The sequence below is a fragment of the Anas platyrhynchos genome, chromosome 2, assembly GCF_047663525.1.
Source record: "Anas platyrhynchos isolate ZD024472 breed Pekin duck chromosome 2, IASCAAS_PekinDuck_T2T, whole genome shotgun sequence".
Lineage (NCBI taxonomy): Eukaryota > Metazoa > Chordata > Aves > Anseriformes > Anatidae > Anas > Anas platyrhynchos.
Window position 1 is genome coordinate 8,243,221 of NC_092588.1, and position 20,719 is coordinate 8,263,939.

The 20,719-nt window shown below is 35.6% G+C and overlaps 1 protein-coding gene across 12 annotated transcripts in view; it reads right to left on the reverse strand.

The window, feature by feature from the left end:
* PHF20L1 (PHD finger protein 20 like 1) overlaps positions 1-20,719 on the reverse strand; it is a 55,006-nt gene that overhangs the window by 24,390 nt on the left and 9,897 nt on the right. For 7 of the 12 annotated variants that reach the window (XM_072034294.1, XM_072034293.1, XM_072034295.1 and 4 more), the window contains exons 3-12: positions 20,286-20,457; positions 20,053-20,137; positions 19,156-19,244; positions 16,372-16,434; positions 12,678-12,885; positions 11,889-12,017; positions 7,020-7,102; positions 3,218-3,470; positions 1,057-1,242; positions 643-849 (exon numbers count right to left, since the gene is read on the reverse strand). In XM_072034294.1, the coding sequence (XP_071890395.1) occupies positions 643-849; positions 1,057-1,242; positions 3,218-3,470; positions 7,020-7,102; positions 11,889-12,017; positions 12,678-12,885; positions 16,372-16,434; positions 19,156-19,244; positions 20,053-20,137; positions 20,286-20,457 (1,475 nt within the window). The remainder of the gene's footprint in view (positions 1-642; positions 850-1,056; positions 1,243-3,217; positions 3,471-7,019; positions 7,103-11,888; positions 12,018-12,677; positions 12,886-16,371; positions 16,435-19,155; positions 19,245-20,052; positions 20,138-20,285; positions 20,458-20,719) is intronic. The other 5 variants (XM_072034296.1, XM_027452726.3, XM_072034300.1 and 2 more) reach the window with 3 other exon arrangements.

Below are 20,719 nucleotides of genomic sequence, written 5' to 3' on the forward strand. Positions count from 1 at the left end.
CAATCCCTTCCCAAATCTCTTAATCTAAGTGATTTGAATAAACCACAGTGCCCACTAAATTGCTGAAGAGAGATGTAGCCCTTCGTTACAGCATTGGACTCTACAAAGGTGAACCAAATTTATATAAACTTTAGAGGATTTTCCAGACATATTTTCAATTAAAATCTCCTAGCAGGAAAATGACAAAATTTCTACTACAAAGAGAAGCAAAAGTAGAAAATAAAGACTACCTCTGAAAACTCTACTGTATTTAAAGCTGAAGCCACAACATAAATGAGTATGTATATATTTAGTATATATTAGTATGTTAGTAAACAACTGTATTATATATATATTATTATTAATATATATATATATTTTACAAGTTTTAATAATAGAAAATATTTTAGAAAAATACTATATCTTATATTCTATACTTCCTCTGTAGAGTTAAATCAGATCTACTTTAAGGCATGTTAAGAAAAAGTGCTAAAGCAGCTCAAAGATAGTGGAAGACAAAGAATATCCAGATGGATGGACCCCAGGAAGAGGCTTGCAAGCTTGCAGAAAGAAAGTTTATCCCCTCTTTTTGTGTGACTGAACACATGCATGTTTTAACCCTGCAACTGTAAGCCTAACTGGTTGGACACTGGATCTTTTTACCTGACGCTGTTGTAGCTACTCTTCCATCAGTTACTGCTTTGGAAGAAAGATATGTAATCATCTGAATATCTTCCTTGTCTTTACTGGGGTATTCATTACGGAAAGTGGATTCTGTGGATAATGGTGCTGAAACTTCCGAACTACGGCTTAAATCAAGAGGGAGACAGGGTCCACGCTTCTCAAGTGACATATGAGCAACATCGGGTACTACACAAAAGAAAGAATGTAATATTAAAAAAAGGTACAAAGGCCCAACAAACAACAGTTTGGGTTGCAGTGTTACATAACATACGAACAGCATTCAGCTTTAGCGACAATAAGTCAAAACGTCCCATTAGATGAAAACCATGAAAGGTCTAATTTTCATGATTCAATTTCTCTTGGGCAGTTCTTTATTAGATTAAGATACATTACCCTCCAATTTTGATGACTGTTGGTTTTGAGCACTGATGGAGAACACTTTTCCATCAGTAACTGAAGAGGGAGAAGAAACTTTTTCTACAGAATCATCAGGCAACGAGCAAGTGGCTAAACGTTGTGATCTTCTTCTCCGTTGACTATGTTTGTAGGATCTAGGGGAATTCAGTGGTTGTGATGGACCTAAAAAGAGATCTTTCAATGTTCATGAAGCAGAGAGAGATACGATCATCTTACCGCAGTATTTTAGAGTTCTAAAGATGGGAAGTGCTTTAAATAGCTCTTATCTGCAGAACTGGTAATCACAGCAGGACTTTTAAAAGTAATTAAAAACTGTGACTACCAGAAAAAGGTTATGCTTGAGACATGATTCTGCTTTTTGCTTATTCAACATTAATAGGGCGTCTACTTCCCCACTAATAAAGACTATTGTTTTAGGCAAACGGTGTATTTACCATAAGCAACTCCCCCATAGAAACCATGAGAGTAGGCTTATAAAGGAACTGAGTAACAGGATTTTACAGTAAACAGAACAAACGACCACAATTAAAAGATCTAAAAGTCACGGATACTAGTAACATAAAGCTTAAATAAAAAAGCAAAAGCAGTGGTTCATTTTATAACCCCTCTCCTGACCTGATATCAATACCCCAACTATCTTTAAAATGTTCATTGCCAATGCATGGCATAGTAAGAAGGCTCAAAAATCTCACACAAACAAAAACAAACAAAAAAGAATGGGGGAATTGATATAGGATAATATGGGCCTGATTCATTAAAAACAAAAAAAACCACACTCCCCTAAACTTCTTCACTTTAGTAAAGCTTTACAGACATTTGCCTTGGAAAAGACACATTCAAGTCATTACACTGTAAATCACCATTCTCTCTTTTTCTTTAACCATTTTTTCAAGTAAAAGGTTCACAAATTTAAAAATAAAGACACAAAAGACAAGACTTAAATTTCTCTCAGAGGTGGTAAAGACTTGGAAGCCAAAGATTGAAAGACAACACTAACAAGATCTAAACTTAAGTAACCAAATTTTAAATTGGTTCTTTATCCAACCATAATGCTAAGAACATCCTCAAAGAAAACTACTTACCATCTTGAGGGAAAGGGGAAGGAGAAGGGGAAAGACATGTCACAGTAATTTGTGGGGCAACTAGAGATACAATTTAAAGAAGTGTTCCCTGAATAAATAGATGGCTGAACTCGTACACCTTTCTCTCCCATTCACTTAAAGCTATCTGTGAGAAAATATTAGGAGAAACTATTCTCATAAGGGAAAACATCAAATGAATGTTAAGGAAAACATATGATGCAGGTATAGTCTTCCATTCTTAAGTCACTGTCCTAAAGCAAAAGAGGTACGAAGATTTTGATTTCCTATAGCCTGTACTTATTTTAACTCTTGACTCATCATTTAGTGTAAAACAGGCTGTTTGTTGCCTGAAGAACAAGGTCTGACCCTAAGCAGTAAAACCGTCTCTAAGAAATTAGAGAAATATTTCAACATCCACAAAAATTAGCATATTGAAGGAGGCATCGTAAATCTTTCCCTGTTCTGATGAACGGTATTCTAGTACTTTGCAAATCGATGCAACTGATGCATACATATTTCAGAGGCAATGAAAACTGAGTTATGTACTTTCCCACCCCAGATACTGAGCACATCATTGCTTTCATATTATATTTTCTGGGAAATAACACAAAAGGTGAAGAACGTCACCGCCAACAGGTATAGCACATCAGTCTGCCGAAGGCAACATTTCTCAGAGAAGGAAAGATCCACAACCCAAGTGGATGTCTTTTCTTTTTAATGAATCAGGCCCTTCAGAAGAGAGGTTCGACTTTTCCCTGTATCACTCCTAACACTAATGTGGAGATTTATGCTAGAGGGGAAGTCAGTCAACCATTAAAAGCTGTAACTCATACATAAATGTATTATTTCTTCTAGAGAAATTCATATGCCTTATTATCTAACTTGATTTTTTAAAAATAGTGAGCTACCCCTAATTCTCCCGTTTTGACTTTTTTTTTCCCTATTTTAAAAGCAGATTCATTTTTAAAATGCAATATCCATTTACAACGAAAAGTTATTTTATGTATATCTCTTAAAAGTAATTACGGTATGTTTTTTAAAATGTCTGTGCTCACTAGTTTTATTTATCACAGAAGAAGGAAGCTGAGAGACCAGCGTCAAATCCTCGACTTGTATTAATTCTGGGGAAAGTGGTGATTTAGGGGGCTTTATACACCCAGAAGAATCTCCAGATTCTTGTTTGCATTTCTTGCTGCGAGCCTTTCCTGAAGACAAAGTTGAGGATAACAGTGCAGGTTTCTGAATGTTGGCAGAACTGCTAATATCAGCTTCATTTTTTTTCTGACTTTGTGGTTTAGGTGAAATCTCCTGAATAAATAATAAAAAATTGATACTTTTATTTCAGTTTCTTCACTGTAGTTCTTGTATTCTATTTTGATCGTTTTAAAGCAACTTTAGTATTCAAAATACATTTTAAAGAAATGTTATTTTCAGTACAAATAAAAAAATATTTAAAATGCATCACATTAAACTTTTATTTTTAAAGGAGCATTATCAATTCTTTTCAGTATTCAGAACACCCTCATTCCTTACTATTTGAAATACCTGCAGAAAGACTGAAAATAAAACTGTTTCTCTGAATTCTCATTTCAAAATCCAAAGTCATTTTAGCTTGTCCCTTTTATCTTCAGCATACTGGGACCATGAAATGCATTATCACAGTGTAATTTGGAGAATACCTGTCATAAACTGGAATACATGCACCAATCTATGATGGTAACAGCAAATAATTTAACAGTTCCTTAGGATAACTGTCAAAATGAAACCTATTTTAAACAAAGAAGAATCTGAAAAAAGTTGACAATGCTCCCTTAAGGAAATGTCTGAAAACAAGAAAAAGTTTCCAAATACTGAACACACTCTCACAACCCCTTTCAGTGCTGGGAGTCTGGATTTCACCACATTATATGCTTGTGCAAACACATGAAGAAATCACAACTTCTAGCACCACAGGGTTAAATAGATTGCTAACTGTAGGAGGAAAAAAAAAATGAGCATATAGAGTTAAAACAGTTTTTGAAGAAAAATCGACGTATGATGCAGCTTTCCAAAATTATTAATTTTCACCCTTAGCACACGTATTTAAGTATTATTTTTAGGCAATTCACATGCATTGACAGACATTGTAGATTTTTAGTAGGAAGTACTTTCTGCATTACTGAATAAACTGTGCACGTGTTACACAACTTGCCCAATAAAGGCAAGTATCTGTACATTAACTTCTTAAACCTGTCCCCTCTCTCATCCCAGTTACAACACTCAGCACATTATCATCTAATAAAGCCATAATTATCAAAGTAGAAAGGTATTTCTAGAATGTGCACACCAGTTTATCCAAGCTAAAAAGAAATGTCACATCTCTGATTATTTGAGGGCTTTGGGTCTGTTTTTGTTTTTCTAAATAAAAAAATTACTTTCCACTGGAACGTGGAGAGTTCTAGTGGAAACAAACGTAAGTGCACATTTGATGCATGTAAAAGGGCACCCTTGAATGCTGTATCAATAGCTGGCTGCAAGTACCATGTAAAGATCCAGTGCAAAATGTCCCATTCAGCAGAAATCAGTTCTACCTTGAATAACTCCATAATACACATGTATTAAGTGCAGTTTTATTCATTTAAATAAAAAATTCCATGAACTGAAGAGTATACCTATGCTGGTTATGAGAGGTATTACCAGAAATTAATTAGAGTCGTAACTTGTAAATAAACAATTTTATTGTTCATCTTCACAGATGTGAAAGACATTAATTACTACAGCATCCATTACTTTCAAATTACAAAGTTATTTAAACAAGATTAAAAAAATTAAATTAATATTTTGATAAGGTGCTTAACCTCTTAACAGGACAAATTAACATTAAAAACCTTAATGAATTAATGTTATTCATCTAAGCAGATCTTGGTCAAAAGAAAATATAACATGACATACCCTAATACAGTTAAATAAACTACTGTATCTGCAACTAATTGTTTGAGGTTTTGGGTTTAAGACAATTGTAAACTAAAAATATATATATAAATATAAATAAAATATACTTCCATCAACAAAGTAAGTTTTCGGCTATTGGCCTGAATATTTCTACCATGTTCCGTATTACATTATTAAAAAACCCTAAAAGATATTTTACCCATTCAATTTTATAGCAGTAGCAGACAAAACCTCTCATTAAGGGGTGCCAGCTTTGCTATTGGAAAATCTTTTGGGGAGGTTTATAACTCGGCCATTTTAATTTGGATTTGGGCAGGAACTTTGTAAAACATAGCTTTATGCTCAAATTTTCCTCCCCTCAATCGTTTGAAAGCTTATGAGGTTTCTCTTTTTTGTTAGAAGTGAAGGCATATGACATTTTGGATTTTGATGCCTCTTTAAAAGAGCTTAACCAGTATTTAAAAAAATTATTATTTTTCAGACCATTAGCATGTAAACAATGACAGAGACATCCTTTTTTTTAATATCTAATCAACAAAACAGAAACAGCCGAGTTACTATGTCTAAGAAGTAACATTTTTTTTCTTTTTCTTTTTTTTTTTTTTTTTAGTAAATATGCACTGTAGTTTATACTGTTGCATACACAGTCTATGTAAACCACAAAGTCCCATTCATCTTAACGGGATTCTGCATGTTAAGATTTACATTGTAATGATTCTTCCAAAAAACAACATGCTGTAAGCCATTTCACAGTTTTTTGCACATTGAAGATATCACACACAGTAGCAGTAAAACCATAGCATATTTAATATGCAAAAATTTGAGAAATGGAATGTCATGTCAATACACTGTAAACCTTTCTGCAAAGTATCAGTCAATGCATTGGCACCGTAGTGGCTCGTACAGCCGTTACGGTGACAGCATTAAAAACAGAAAATCATGTTCCATTGACAAAATTCGCATCCAATGCAGCATCAATGGAAAAAACCACAGCAATGCAATTATGTTATCAGCTCTAAAGAACCAGTACAACCAAAATATCAAATAAATTTTGGGGTAGGGACTATTCAGAGTGTGCCGGGGCTTAAGAACAGAAGTGCTCTTTTAAGAAGTGAGGGCAGCAAGGCTATTTTATTCAAATACTACTTCTAAATGAAAATGAATACAAAAAAGCTGTATTAAAACTACATTAAGGCTCTGATTTAAAACCATTGGAAAGCAAAGATGTCCTGAATCAATACTACCGTTCATCCTTAGCTTGCTTTACCATGCTTAGGCATTCAGCCCTTTTAATGTGCAAGATAATGCACAACTCAGAGTCAAGCAATGCCTGAACAAAATGGAATAAGCCAAAGATAAAATGGCAGCTTTCAGGTCCTGCAAATATGCAGGTTTAAAAATCAGACCCTTAACATTATTTAAAATGTTTCTTTTTTGTATTTATTAAAATACACACCCTTGCAAAATGTATGGCTCATTGAGCAGTTCATAAAACACATACAAGCCTACAACACCAAATTCTTACAATATAAAATAAGCTTCTTATAAAAGAAGTTCTACTTGATGTCAAAAACCCTGTTTCAAACACAAATTGAATTTGTGTAAGGGCCTTCTCCTAAGCTAGTCACGGTTCCAGCTACAAATCTGGACCTCGGGATGCTGGCCTCCTAGCATTTGCTGCATGGAGGCCCCACTTATTTTTGTTGCAGAAAACTAACAGAATCTCATTGCTAAAATTAAGATTAACGCTGCATTTTGAGACAATTAACTTCCATACTTCTGGCTCTGCCAGAATTGTAAACATAAGGTCAATTTTCAGTTCCCTATTGTATCTGAAGGGGAAAATTTTAATGTTGTAAGTACTATATCTCCATGGCACACTCCAGTGGGAACCTTGCAAAAGAATCAAACTCTACCATTTCATACCTGCTCCAGGACTGGAGCTGTTTCTTTGTTGCCTTCCTTTTTTTCAGCACCATCTGCAACAACGGCTTTGGATGCCAATAAACCTTCGGAGAAAAATTGCAGAAATGTTTAGTTAGAAACTTGCAATAAGGATTTGTGGAAAACAGAGAAAAAATTATGAGACAAGAAATATGGTCTGCTTGTATCTACAACATAATTCTCCCCGAAACAGCTCAACACAAGGCTAAACGCTTTAATTAGAAGAAAACAGGTTGCTAACATGATGAAGTATTTCTCTGGCACTTCCACGAGGAAGATGAGTAGCAATCAATTGTAAAAATAACATCTCACCATCCACTTAAAGCCCAAGCGCTCGAGTTTTAAAACCATGGCTATGTTACTTAAACTTTGAAAGACCAAAATAATTTATAATCCTCTTCTACCTCTCTCTTTTCCAGTCTTTAAGAAATTCCCATCAGAATTTGTACTACATCTACTTAACTCTATTAAATGCATGCAAACCTTGCTTAGAATAGAATGAGAGATTCAGTTTCCAAATTAATATTCTTGGCAGTGGAGCTCTGAAGTTACCTCAGTAACAAAAACCATATTGGGAACAAATATATCAGCATACGATTATTTCCTTAATGAATTCCTATTTAGTATCACTACTACTGATAAAAGGGAAGTTAACATCAATATGAGAATAATTGTTAGAAATAAAACTGGTTAAAAATAAAATTGGCTACATAGAATCATAGAATATCCCAAGCTGGAAGGGACCCAGGAGAATCATTGAGTCCAACTCCTGGCACCACACAGGTCTACCCAAAAAATCAGACCATATGTCTGAGAGCAGTGTCCAAAAGCTTCTTAAACTCCGACAAGCTTGGTGCCGTGACTATGTCCCTGGGGAGCCTGTCCCAGTGCACAACAACCCTCTCAGTGAAGTGCCTCTTCCTGAGACCCAGCCCGAACCTGCCCTGCCTCAGCTTGACACCATTCCCATGGTTCCTATCACTGGTGACTAAAGAGAATGGATGGGCACCTGCCACTCCACTCCCCCTTGTGAGGAAACTGTAGGCCATGATGAGGCCTCCCCTCAGCCTCCTCTTTTCCAGGCTCAACAGGCCCAGTGACCTCAGCCGCTCCTCACATGTCTTCCTCTCTAGGCCCGTCACCATCTTTGTAGCCCGACACACGTAGGGGTAGCTAATTCTATTTCACACACTAACTTCAATTATTTGACTATAAGTGGAAAATTCTATGTCATAAGACAAAGCAGAACTGCTAAACATCTGAAAAATAAGAATATAAATTGAAGTTGCCATTATAATCCCTGGGAACATCAGTATTGGGGGGTGGAGGGTTTAAGTCCTCAAACTTGAGCTGAAAGATTCTAAGGGAGATAAGGAAGAAATTCTGTTGCATTCCGTGAAAAACTGGATATGCCCAAAATTAATTTACAAAATACAATGGCCAAGAAATTACACATTAGTGAAGCCAGGGTTCTCAGGAAATGTGCATGACACTGAAACGGGTTAGCTCTCTGCTGAAATACCATGCTGTTTTCTATGGACTTTTTTTTCCCCTAGTGTTCCACAAGAATAAAAGGCACTTCTTTTTCCTTCACTTTTTACATTCCATGAAGTCATGCTTTAGTGTGCTGAAAAGCAGTTATGTTCTAAATGAACTTTTCAGAACATTGTGTGTATAATAAGAGACACAAACCAATTGACTTTACCACTAAATAAGTTAACTGCAAAGTAGAAACTTTTTAGCTCCATTATATTAATGCAAACATTATCAGTTAAGATTTGACATTAGGCCTCACAAAAAACTTCGTAACCTTTCCAGAAAAAAGGAAAGAGATAATTATCCTTCATAACATACTACACACATCCTAAACCATTTGTAAATAGCTCCCTTTCATACAGTCTTTTTTTGATTTCTATGCCTGCCTTAACAGAAATACCCAAAGTATAAAAAACGTGTTTTTAAGAAAACTACTATTGCTCCAAATACTGTCCGTATCAATGTATCTGAAGACGGTTTCCTGTCTGACAGTGCTTAAACGTGTCAAAAGCAAGAATGACTCACATATATTATGCCATCATTTTTATTTCTAGCTAGATGCTCGGTGCCCAGCAAGTAAAGCCATGAAACCAACCTAAATTGTCAGACTTGTGAATGTATTTCCCTTATTTCCTTCTTCTCTATCCTATTAGGCATCTCTCTAACCAGTCACCAGGCCTGTGCAATGACAAAACAACTAACTCCAAAGCTTCTGGAGCAGCAGAACTAACTGCAAGTTCACCATCTTTGGTCAGTAACAACATGTACAAAAAAAAGTATGGAGGTGGCAGAAGTGTTTTGTTCTCACTGCAGATGTTCTTCTAGGTATCAGTACAGTAGCAGGAGAGGTGGAAGCAAGCACTCCAGAGGCAAAAACTAATTAGAGAAGACATTAATACATGTAATACAGAAGATTTCCTTCACCTTGGGGAAATGTAATTTCCCTCAGTAGTGAAAGAAAAAGAAGCATAGGGAACGATTTTATTTTGTTAAACAGTGAACAAAGAACACCAGGAACTGATGCAGCCCTTTGGGCAGACAGAGAGAACCTCCTGCAACAAATACTGACTGCTGAATTTAAATTTAAATCCAGAAAAAGAGTTCCTTTCAAGCAGCTGCTTACAGCCACTTCATTTGCTCTATGTTCCCAATGCAGTCACATAAGCCACTGTGTAAGGAATGTTTTCCTTTAGCTACTGTTTTATGATTCTTTTGTAGCCACTTTGATAGGTAGGCCAGCATAACCCAGAACCTTCCTTCAAATCATACACTAAAGCTCATCCCAGAGATCAATGACAACGTACAGATATTCAAGCACAGGAAATAAGCATGTAGGCAAGAGAAAATTTAGTCACCAATAGTCACATCTTCAATATGCTCCATTATAAGCAACAGTAAAAAAAACCACTATTACTGCAGAAGTGTGTTAACTATAGAACAGTTACACAGAGTAACTACCAAGCATGACAAATTTGATCTTGTAATTAAAGAATTAGTTCATTTTCATACAACAGTAATATTATCAACTGGAAGAGTACACTTTCACGGCAACAAACAGGAATTGCTTTGGAACTAATAAAGTCCATGGCAGTAAGGTGTATTCTGATTATTAAGTTCAGTCTGTATGCGTCCATTAAACTTCATTTTTTCCTCACAATGTTCCTTAGGAAAGGAAAACCTTTCCACTGGCACAGGAAAGTATCATTTCTAGAGCTACAGAAGTTTCAGCTAGTTTTGGTATCTTCTGCTACTAATGTTCCAAAGGCTATGGAAAGGAAATTTATCAGGGCTGTGTAATTCCATATATCCCTCTCTCTCTAGAGATAAAGAAGAGAGAGAGATAAAATGTAATATACCATTAGCACATAACATAGCCTTCTACTGCTCAGGGCAGCAATTAAATTGGGACTTGATTCAGTATGTACACCATATGGGCAAAGGAGCGCAGAAATGTGGTGGATCAATCAAGCATCCATTAACTAAACTCAGTACTAAATAAGAAGCTTTCCAGAAAAGGGAGTTCTGGAGGCTGAATATGAGTTTTTTTGAAGACCACTTCCTTTACACGTTCCATATCGGGCCATTTAATTTATTTACTCTTTTAGCTTAAAATATTGATTGAAAGACACTGAAATGGAACCATACTCATAAGGAAACTGACTAAATATCCTCAGCAGCTGACCTGTGAAAGGTTGCATCAACTAAAACAAGTTGAGAAAAACAAAAACAAAACACCCTCATCTTAGTTTAGTAAATCAGGTTAATTTTGCCTTTTCTTTAAATACAACTTTTTACATAAATGAGCTTGCCATAACTAACAAAAAACTTAAATCTCACCTGAAGCGTAGAACAGTTTGTCAGACTTCACACAAAATACTGTTTACTCAAAAAAACTGGAATGCATTTCTTGCCATCTGTCCAAGAGGCACTCTTAAGACAGGCTTCACAAATTTTTCACCTAGTTTTTGAATGTATTATGATACCTTCCCAGCCCAGGCACAAAGATATTACCTCATTCTAAATACTGACATAATCAATACTGGAAACACACTTTGCGTATGAAGAGGCCTAGGGAATGAGGCAAACAAATTGATATAATTTTTCTGTATTTAAGTTGATTTCCATTGAACTTTGGAAAAAAGATCATTTTTCAAATTTTAAAGATCAATTACCTAGTATTTGATTTCCTGTTGTATAAAATATTTTTATAACTATATGTTTTCCTTTAATTCCTTTCAGTAATAAAGTGCTTGCCTTAGGCATTGAAGAAAACCACAAAACCAAAAATTTAGCTCTTCATTGCTTCAGTTAGAACGTTACCATTGCATACTTTTACAGAACATACCGTAAACTTTACAGCAACAGTTTTACTTTATGGCAAAATGGATTATTCCACCCACTCTCCCCATCCCCACAAAAATTGTTAATTTTACAGTGGAGCTACGTTAACTCAAGAACACATTAAGAACTTGTACAAACACCAAATTCACCCGATAGTACAGAAAATGGTGTGGCTGGAATCAAAACAAATACACATGCTCAAGAAATTCAGAAGTTCAAAATGGTTACCTTTTCAAAAAGCTAAAATCACACACACCAGCTCAAGTCAGAGACCATACTCTCAATTTATGAACAAGGTAGATTTTTATTACTTTAGGTAATTACTTTAAAATTCAAAACAAGTAAAAAGACTGATGAATAACTGCCAGGTGGATATGCTTTTGTGGATCTACTTTAATACCATATATGGAAGCATTTGTATTTAACTACATTAAAACACACAAAAAAAAATATCAACAACAAAAAATATTTTACCAGTGATCTTGTTAAGACGAGCTCTCTTTGCCTGAAATGAGTTTCCTAGATTACTTTTCCTCTTGTGTGATAACGTGCTCTCTGCCTGTACAAAGGCCATCTTTGGAACATCCACTACAGGAAATCCTACTTTTAAACATAAAGAGAAATCTAAAACACACATTTCATTAACATGCAACCAAACACAGAATATTTAATATTTCAGAACTGGTATTAGAATTAGAATATTGGAATTAAGAACCCTTACAGCTATTAGAAAATTGAAACTGGCATATTCTAAAGATTTAGTATTATACACTGATTCATTGGATGTGGATTTGTCATTTTTACTCATTTTTGTAAGAAATGTAGTAATTAAAGACTTAAAATAAACAGATTCTTATCAAACCAGAAATCATTTCAGCCTTTCCTGCATATGGATAAATCATCAATACTGGATTTTTATTTATTTATTTTTTTAAACAGTATTGAGGGTTCTCTCACAAGTAACAGAAGATCCAGGTACATGAACCAGAGCACACAAAGCCATTCAAAAGCCTGCGTTGTCCTCATTAGAGGTGGTCAGAATTTGTGCGCAAGGGATAAGTGTTGACCTAACTTGAGTTAACTGATAAAAATTATTTCTTAACTGATTAACACTGGGTATCATTCCTAGCATCCTACTAATAAATGATACATACTCCTCTAGAAATACTAGAAATAAATACTTTATTGCAAAATTAAGAATGTGAACTCTAACTCAATGGTACCAAAAAAATCAACCTTATCTTTTAAAGAATCTCTTTTTACCAAATGTGTCACTAGATGTAGGCTCCTCTTCCTTTTTTTGGACTTCCTGCATGATTGTAGAGGTTGAGGTTTCTTCCTTTTTTGAAGGAACTTTTAGCCATTTTCGATCCTCTTTATCCTTATTGCTGTTTGCGCTGGTTCTAGGTTTACTTCCTGCTTTGTTCTTGGCTGCTGCTGCAGCAGCAGCTTTGACCAAAGCTATCCAATCCTCCAAAAAGGAAAAAATAGTTTAATAAGTATTAAAAAGTGTCTTAGACTTCAATAGAAAATACTTATAAACCCCGTGGAACTTCATTTAGAAGTGTTCGTGAACAGTTGAATATATTATTGCTACTACTCAAGGAGTGGTAAAAATTAGCTTCCCAAATTGCCTAAATAAACCTGAAGTATTATCAGTATATCAATATGCCACATAGATAAAAAAGCAAAAAGAAAAATACCTTCAAAAGAACGTTGCATAGGAATACTGGCTGCCGGTATTCTCTGCTACCTATTTTGTGTATCATAGCTTTAGAAACCCAGGAGCTCCCACACCCTAAACACTGCCCTTTTTCTGATACCTCCAGGTATGAAATACACCATTGCTATTGTTGCTCAAATTTATGTTATTCAAAACTGAACTTGACTCAAAGCATAGTCCAGCCAGTTCCAGAACTGGACAGAGCTCTTCCTGAATTACACAGATAAAGCAAGGACAAGTCTTTACTAACTGTATCTGCATTTCCAGAGTAGCTGTGGACAGCGCTCTTTTTGTATTACAAGTTTCATTCAGTAATTTCAATGCGCTATAATACAACTGAATTTTAGAATCCATTTCTAAAGGTAATAAAGTATGATTTTGGATAATGTCTTATCTGACCATATACAAACATCTAATGAATGAACAGCAGAAGTTGCAGTCCAAATTCATCTACCTTCCAGCATGTATATGAAGTCGTTACCCTATAGTCAACGGAGAGAACCCCCAAGGCCCAGGCAGCTCTTTCCATTAGTCTGAAGTGATCAGACTTCTGTCCTCTGTCTCCTGAGTGTCAGGGATCAATCTGATTGCAAAAATTGTGTGTTTATCTTCATTAAGAAAGTACTCGTAGAAATATTTTAACATCAAGGTATAGAGTTTTTCCATGGAGAAATGATGTGAAATGAAAATCAATAGCAATGTTCATCCTCTACCAGTAAGTATTATGCATATGAATGCAGTTTGAACATTGATGATTTACTACATTGCTACAAGAGCATTTTCAGATTTGCACTGACAAATATAAAAAAAACGATAAGGATTTTTTGTCTTTTTCCCCATGAGTTTTACAAATAGTAGCACTTTTCTTCCAACTTTAAATTAACCGTATTTTACTCTGGAATGTTTCCTTGTTAACATATGAGGCACCCAATGCATCTTGACTTTTGCAAATCAATCTCATTTCAATGCAACTTTTCTGTACTACTGAGGTTTGTCTTCTTTGATGTACAAGAGCACAACACAAATTACTAAAAGCATTAATTTTGCTTGTGTTACATTCTTCCTTCGCCATAACTTCGTATGTACGTCATTGCATGTTACGCATTGTGTCAAGCTTAAACACCAGGAGGTTCGATGCCTCCAAAAATAGTCTTCCACAACTGAACTGCCAATGCAAGATGCATACACTCAATCTAGATAGTAGCAGAATAGTTTGGAAGCACTTTAGCAATGCTTGCAAAAAACAGGCAGCTACCAAAGCCATTTGGTGACATGCCAGCCACAAAGAGCATCTCAACTGCCAGCTGCGTACTCAATCAAAGACACACATACCTCTTTTTTGGCCAGGCAAAAAAAGCACACACATTAGCTCCAGTCCATCCAGAGCCTTGCCCATCCAGCAGGACAAAGAAACGATTGAGCTATTTGTGCTGGTGAGGAGTTAGAAGACCTGAGAGTGGAAGTCTTACACTGTACTCTGGCCAAGGGATGAAGAGGATCAGTAAAATGGTTGGAGCTTGGATCTTACGATGAAAGTGCATGAAAATAGCTTCTAAACTCCTTTCATTTCCAGTCAAGCTAAAGCACCCTGAAATCAGAAACTTTCCAAAGATTTCAAGCTTCGAGGACCACACTGGCTAAGTAACCTGTTTTAATGGTAGCTGTTCTAGTGCAACACGAAAGGCTTTTGTTTTTTTATTTCATTATTCGGTTACTTTCCTTAAGACACAGAGCTTACAAAGGATGGCAGGACACAACTATGAAACAAACAAAGCTTAAACATTCAGAAGCCACAGCAGACATTAGTTGTGGTGATACGTATTTTTACAGGTTAGTATTTAAAGATGAAACTCAGTGGAGAGAATCTTGAAAGGGGGAGTGGAAAAGGTGATCACAAGAGGTCCCCTCCAACCTCAATTTTGTGATTTAGAACTGGCTGAAGCTCAGTGAGTTCATTTTTTATTTTGGCTCTGCAGTACACATAAGCACTGAAGCGACACAGGCAATTCCTGTGTTTTGTTTTTTTAACCTTGAACTCCATCTGAGCTGCACCTGTTAGGACTACCTAAACATCTGAGATGCTAAAGGTGACCATTTCTTTTGAATAGCACAGTAATTACAAACATCTTCTTGAAGCAGTATCTTTTTCAGACTTTTTAAGAGAAAACAAACAGTGAGAGCCTAAAGCAGAGTGCATTCTGATATCTGTCTCAAGGCTGTCGTAAAGCAACTACTGTCAATCACAAGAGGAGAACAAGACGTACCATAGATATCACACGCTAGTCACCAAATTTTAATAGCAGGACTTGCTCTTGGAGCCTTCAGTTATACACAAAGCCAAAGATCCAAACAAGAATATATATTATAAATGAATAAATAAGCTCCTCCCAAAAAAAGTTTTTTCTACTTGTCTATGGTGTCCTGATTTTGTCATTTTACAAGCTATGGTTTGGAACTGCACCATCCAGCCTGATTTCCCATTTCCCATGGTATCTCACTCAAGTAAATGTTTTTCACTTACATATATTTTTGAAAAACTTATATTTCCTTTTTTTATTCTAAGATTCATCTTTCAAGCAAGCTGAGACAACTGCAGGAGAGAAGTAACGGGACACTGTAGTTAGAAGAAAAACCAGTACTTTATCACTAATGAGAAAAACTGTCATTATACTAATTGGATTCACTGAATCAAAGCACAGGAAATTGCACAATCAAGAAATATGTTAGTAGAAGTTACCCAACAGCCTTGCATATTAATTGGCTAGAACGCTTGCATTTTAAAGTATTCCCTTGCATAATCTTAAACCTGCAAAAGCGGGAATTCAAAAACAGAATCACTTCTAAAATCCAACCTTTGTGCCAGTAACAATTCACATACATCACTCTCTCTTCGCCCACCTACAGCCTAGGTGTAGCCTTCTCTGTAGTCCTACAAATTCAGCTGTTTTCCCTCTCCTGACACGCCACAATTCCCAGCTGCCACGCATTCATACATACACATACATAAAACACCATCAACCTATTGACTGGCTGATTCCAAAGCAAGACTGGATTCCTTACCCTCACCTTTCAGATTCTAAAGGGTCTGCCCCACCTAGATCTTGGCTCACATTGTCTCCTGTCATATCTTCTTTTTTCCTCTGTCCCAATTGCAAATCCATGCTTTTTCCTCAGCTTCCTCTTCCTGTGTGCCAAGTCCCCTCCCTCTCCTTCAAACCCCTCCTCAAAACTCACTTCTTTTGGTTCGATTTCCGTCACTAATCTCAGCTCCGGCGCTATCTGCTCCCTCTCGCGCGCCTAATTACATCAAAGATAAAACAAAAAACATGAAACAGAAAAAGTAAGTTATCTGAATACTTTATATGTGCTCTAACAAGGGCAGTCTTAATATTCCCATCTTTTTTTTTTCTTTTATTTTCCTCTTTATGTTTCTTTATCCACAATTCTGTGTGATTTCAATAGATTTGAGCTTCTCTGCAGAACCCAACCTACAGTCTCATAGCATGGAACTACACAAATACTTCCCACTCTTCTTTGAAAACACTGTCTTTCCAGCCTCACAGCTAAGTCTTATGAAACACAAACATGTACTATAGCTTAAAAATGGCGTATGAGCATTAGTGTTTACAGACTCTTACTTTAAGACATGCCAAGCTCAAATAAAACTAGGTTTCTTGCTTTTGAAAATAGTATACCGCTACTGGCACCAACACACTTAAAATTACTGAAAGAATAAGTGTGCTGGATTAAGCATTTGCTTCTGAAGAGGATAACCACTGTTCCTGTTCTGGTTTTGTTCAGTCACACACTTTTAGTTAGACAAAGAACTAAAATATTTAAGAGTAATATTCACATAAAAATGGATCTTTAATATCTTCTTATAAGTACATTCTACCATGAATATTCACTTGCAAAGAATTTGATAGTCCTTATCTCTTTTCCTCCATCTAATCCAAATTCTGTGTGCTTAGCATACACATTCCAAATGGATCTTATATTTGTTAGACTTGCTAATGTTCTAGATCTTAAAGTAGTATCTCAAGCATCTGCTTGCCTCCTGAAATGAAACTTCTCTTTGGAAAAAGACAAAAAACATAGGTTTACATTAAGCATGAAGTGTTGAGTCTGCCAACTCCTTTATGTTCCAAATCAAAATCTATTCCTGATTTTTTCTTTTAAACCTAAATCACTTCCAATAAATGTCATCTAAAAATATGTAATGCATAAAATCAAAAGTATTCATTAAAAGTTCTAAGCCTAGACAAAACTTGGTTTCAGATTATTAAATTTAAAGAACTTAGATCACATTTATCTTCTTATATACCACAAAAATATCGCAAAAGAAACATTTTTGTCATAGCACAATGATGAAATAGACGTTGTGGAAAGTTACTTTTGCCTTCAAAAGCTACAGCTTCATGCCTACCTTGAATTTTGCAAAATAAAATACTAGAACTACAATCAACTAGCAGTACAGAAAGCTTGCTTGTGTTGTTCTTACTTCAAGATAGCTTTTAAAATTCTTAATCTTTCTTAAGAAGCATGAGTTTAGCTCACTTATTCTTTCTGAAGACTTCACTGAAGCCACCTACTACTGAGATGCATGAGACTGACACCTTAAGTTTCAACCATTACGCAAAATTAGAGATAACAAATGAGCTGGACCAACACTACGCATGTCTGGACACCAAAGTGGTTGCTAATCAGCATCTGTAAGGAACTGATTTTAAGTTTTTTTTAAACTGAAAATGTCTAGTGGTAGTAACCTGTGACTAGACATGGCTCCTAGGATAAAGTGCAGGATCGAGTAAGAGACTTTATCACTGTCGAAGGACTGTTTTAGTTCAGTCAAAACCACATTATCCACGTTTGCCTTTTTATGAAGGAAAATGAAATACTCTAGCTTCCTAACTTAGTATCATATTGATTATTATTATTATTTTTAATATTTACATAGAGCTACAGTAGTTATTGCAACACTACAGCAAGAAACCAGTGGTAGCGTGCCCATGGATTTCAGTTTAATCTCTTTAAGGAAAAGTACTTTAAATGGTACAAGTGTTGCCATCACAATGTTACAATATTCTGTGTAGAGATGATCAACTCAAGTATACATCCACCTGCAACACCTAGGCCAGAAATACAGAAACGTTTTCAGGCCAATTATATTATCTATCTGCCTTTATCACGTGAGCAAAATACAGATAGTTACAAGAGTAATTATGAAATATTGAATCGTATTCCTCAAGTTAAAAGTTATAGTCTGAAGAAAATTGGGAGTAAATAAGAACAATCTTTCTATATTTTTTTTAAATCTCAAATCGTTTCAGTGGAGTAATTTATCATTAAGGATGAGAACACAAGATAAACCCAATATCATTTCCACTGAAAGCATGCATCAGTTTTTGATGCTGTTTTTCTTTTTTGAGTTAAGATATGCCTAGTTACTCAATCATATCCTCTGCTTCACAGCCTTCCTCTGCTTCTGCTCAGCATCTCTACTTCAACAGTGACAGGGCACTGCTCAGAGATAAAGAAATATTTATCTGTTTGAACCCCTAAACGTTTTGATACAGGGGGAAAAAAAGTACTAAAAAGTCATGTTAATAAGAACATGTGGGCAAAAGTCTACCACTGTAGCAAACAACAGGGTAAAAAATAATTAAAAAATAAATCACCAGCACAAACCACTGACAAGTAAAAGCTTTTTTTTCCTGAAAGGCCACAAGACAAAGGAGAATGTCTCTGGATGTCCCTGCTTTTGTGAACCATGCAAGACAAAACTCTGGGAACAGATTAGTCAACAACAGAGTGTACAGCAGCTAGACGTATCAGATAAAGGCATGACTATGTGAGCAGCACATTCTGATATATCATCCATAAAATGGTGAAGCAAGACAGCAAAGGCCCTAGAATAAATATTAATTTAAAACTTGTTGTGCTAGACAACGTTCTTACGATCTCAAGATGTAAAAAAATCACTATGAAACCTAACAAAAAGACGCCTAATATTCTTACCTGCCCTTTTGCATCCTCTGGCATAGATTTGATATGCATCCTCTTAAGACATCGAATAACACCATCATAGAACTGTACTGTGAACGTTCCTAGAAGAGGATTGATGGAATCACTATGAGTAGTTGAGAAACAGACAACTCATTACTATAAAAGCTTTATCAAAATACTTTGCAGACTATATGAAAAAGGTAACTAAATGTTATCTACAGGCTTAATCAAGAGTTTTAAGAAAAATAAGACCCAAGCCCAATGAAAACCTGCTTTTACATTGCCACTCTTTGTCCACTTAGACGCTTTCAACCACATTTATGCTAACACAACACTTTTGCTTATAATTCATTGAAAGAATCAGGTAATATTTAAGCTGCCACACTGAGGTAAAAAAATCAATTCACAATCAAATCCTCATCTGACTTTTACTTATGTTCACTAGAGATATTACCCTATTAAGAAGTACTGCATATAAATTAATTTGTTCTACTTCCCAATTCCCATTATTTTTACCTCATCAATTGAACTTTAAAAAGACCATTTCCTGAAACAATTAAGAAAATTTAAATCTGTCGAGAGTAGCCCAAATCAGCACCAAGTACACTATAACAATAGCACTATGCAAAAGATGTTTTGCCCAGCACTGAACAAGCATTGAGCATTTTATCTTCCAGGATAAATTTCAATATTCTAATCTCAGATGGATAAAAGATGAACATATTACCTTTGACAGAATAGAAACATTTTCACCAGAATATTGAGGCAGTGAGGAAAACTTTACATGCATAGCTTTTTATTGTTGATTTTGTGTTTGGCTTTTTTGTTCATTCTGTTTTTAAGTTGACCACAGCAATGGTATAGCACATGTAAACAGTCCTTACCAGTGGACCAGAAATGAATACATACCCTCTTTATTAATTGCTTCAATCTTTGCTGGGTAATATCGACAGTCTGTCCAACGAGCTAGGACTTCTTCTCCAGGTTTAAAATCCTATTTTAAACAAATGGTATTAATATTTTGAACCTTTAGATTTTTTTCCAAAGAAGACAAACATTTAATGCTAGACAGATTTAATGCAGGAAATCAAGCAGGACAGCTTACCAAAATGAGTCAAAAACAAAATACACGTGCCACTTACAACAAATTCTTCATCATCTTTCAGCCCTTCTTTCCTTAATGCCGGTCGCTCCAAGGGTCGCAACCTGTTGCTGTCCCAGTAAATCCACTCATCGTAGCGATGACTCCAACGTTCAAAATGGACTAACATCTTCCCCTCCTCATAATCTATCTTCTCTATACGAGATGGATACCTTGAACAACAAGCGCACAATGGTAAATTCAGAATTTTTTTACAGGTTTGTTTTTTTTTGTTCTTGTTTTTTTTTTCTCCCCTGTTTATTTTTCTTTATGCATACATCAGTGCTTAAATGACCATTCAAGAATTTATATTAACACCTTGCACTGGGAAATCCCCAAGCCTGAAAAAGACCACGATACTAAGCTACATGCCATCCTACTATCAGTTTAAGAGCAATCTATACACATTAGTGATATCATCAGCTTTATCACAGA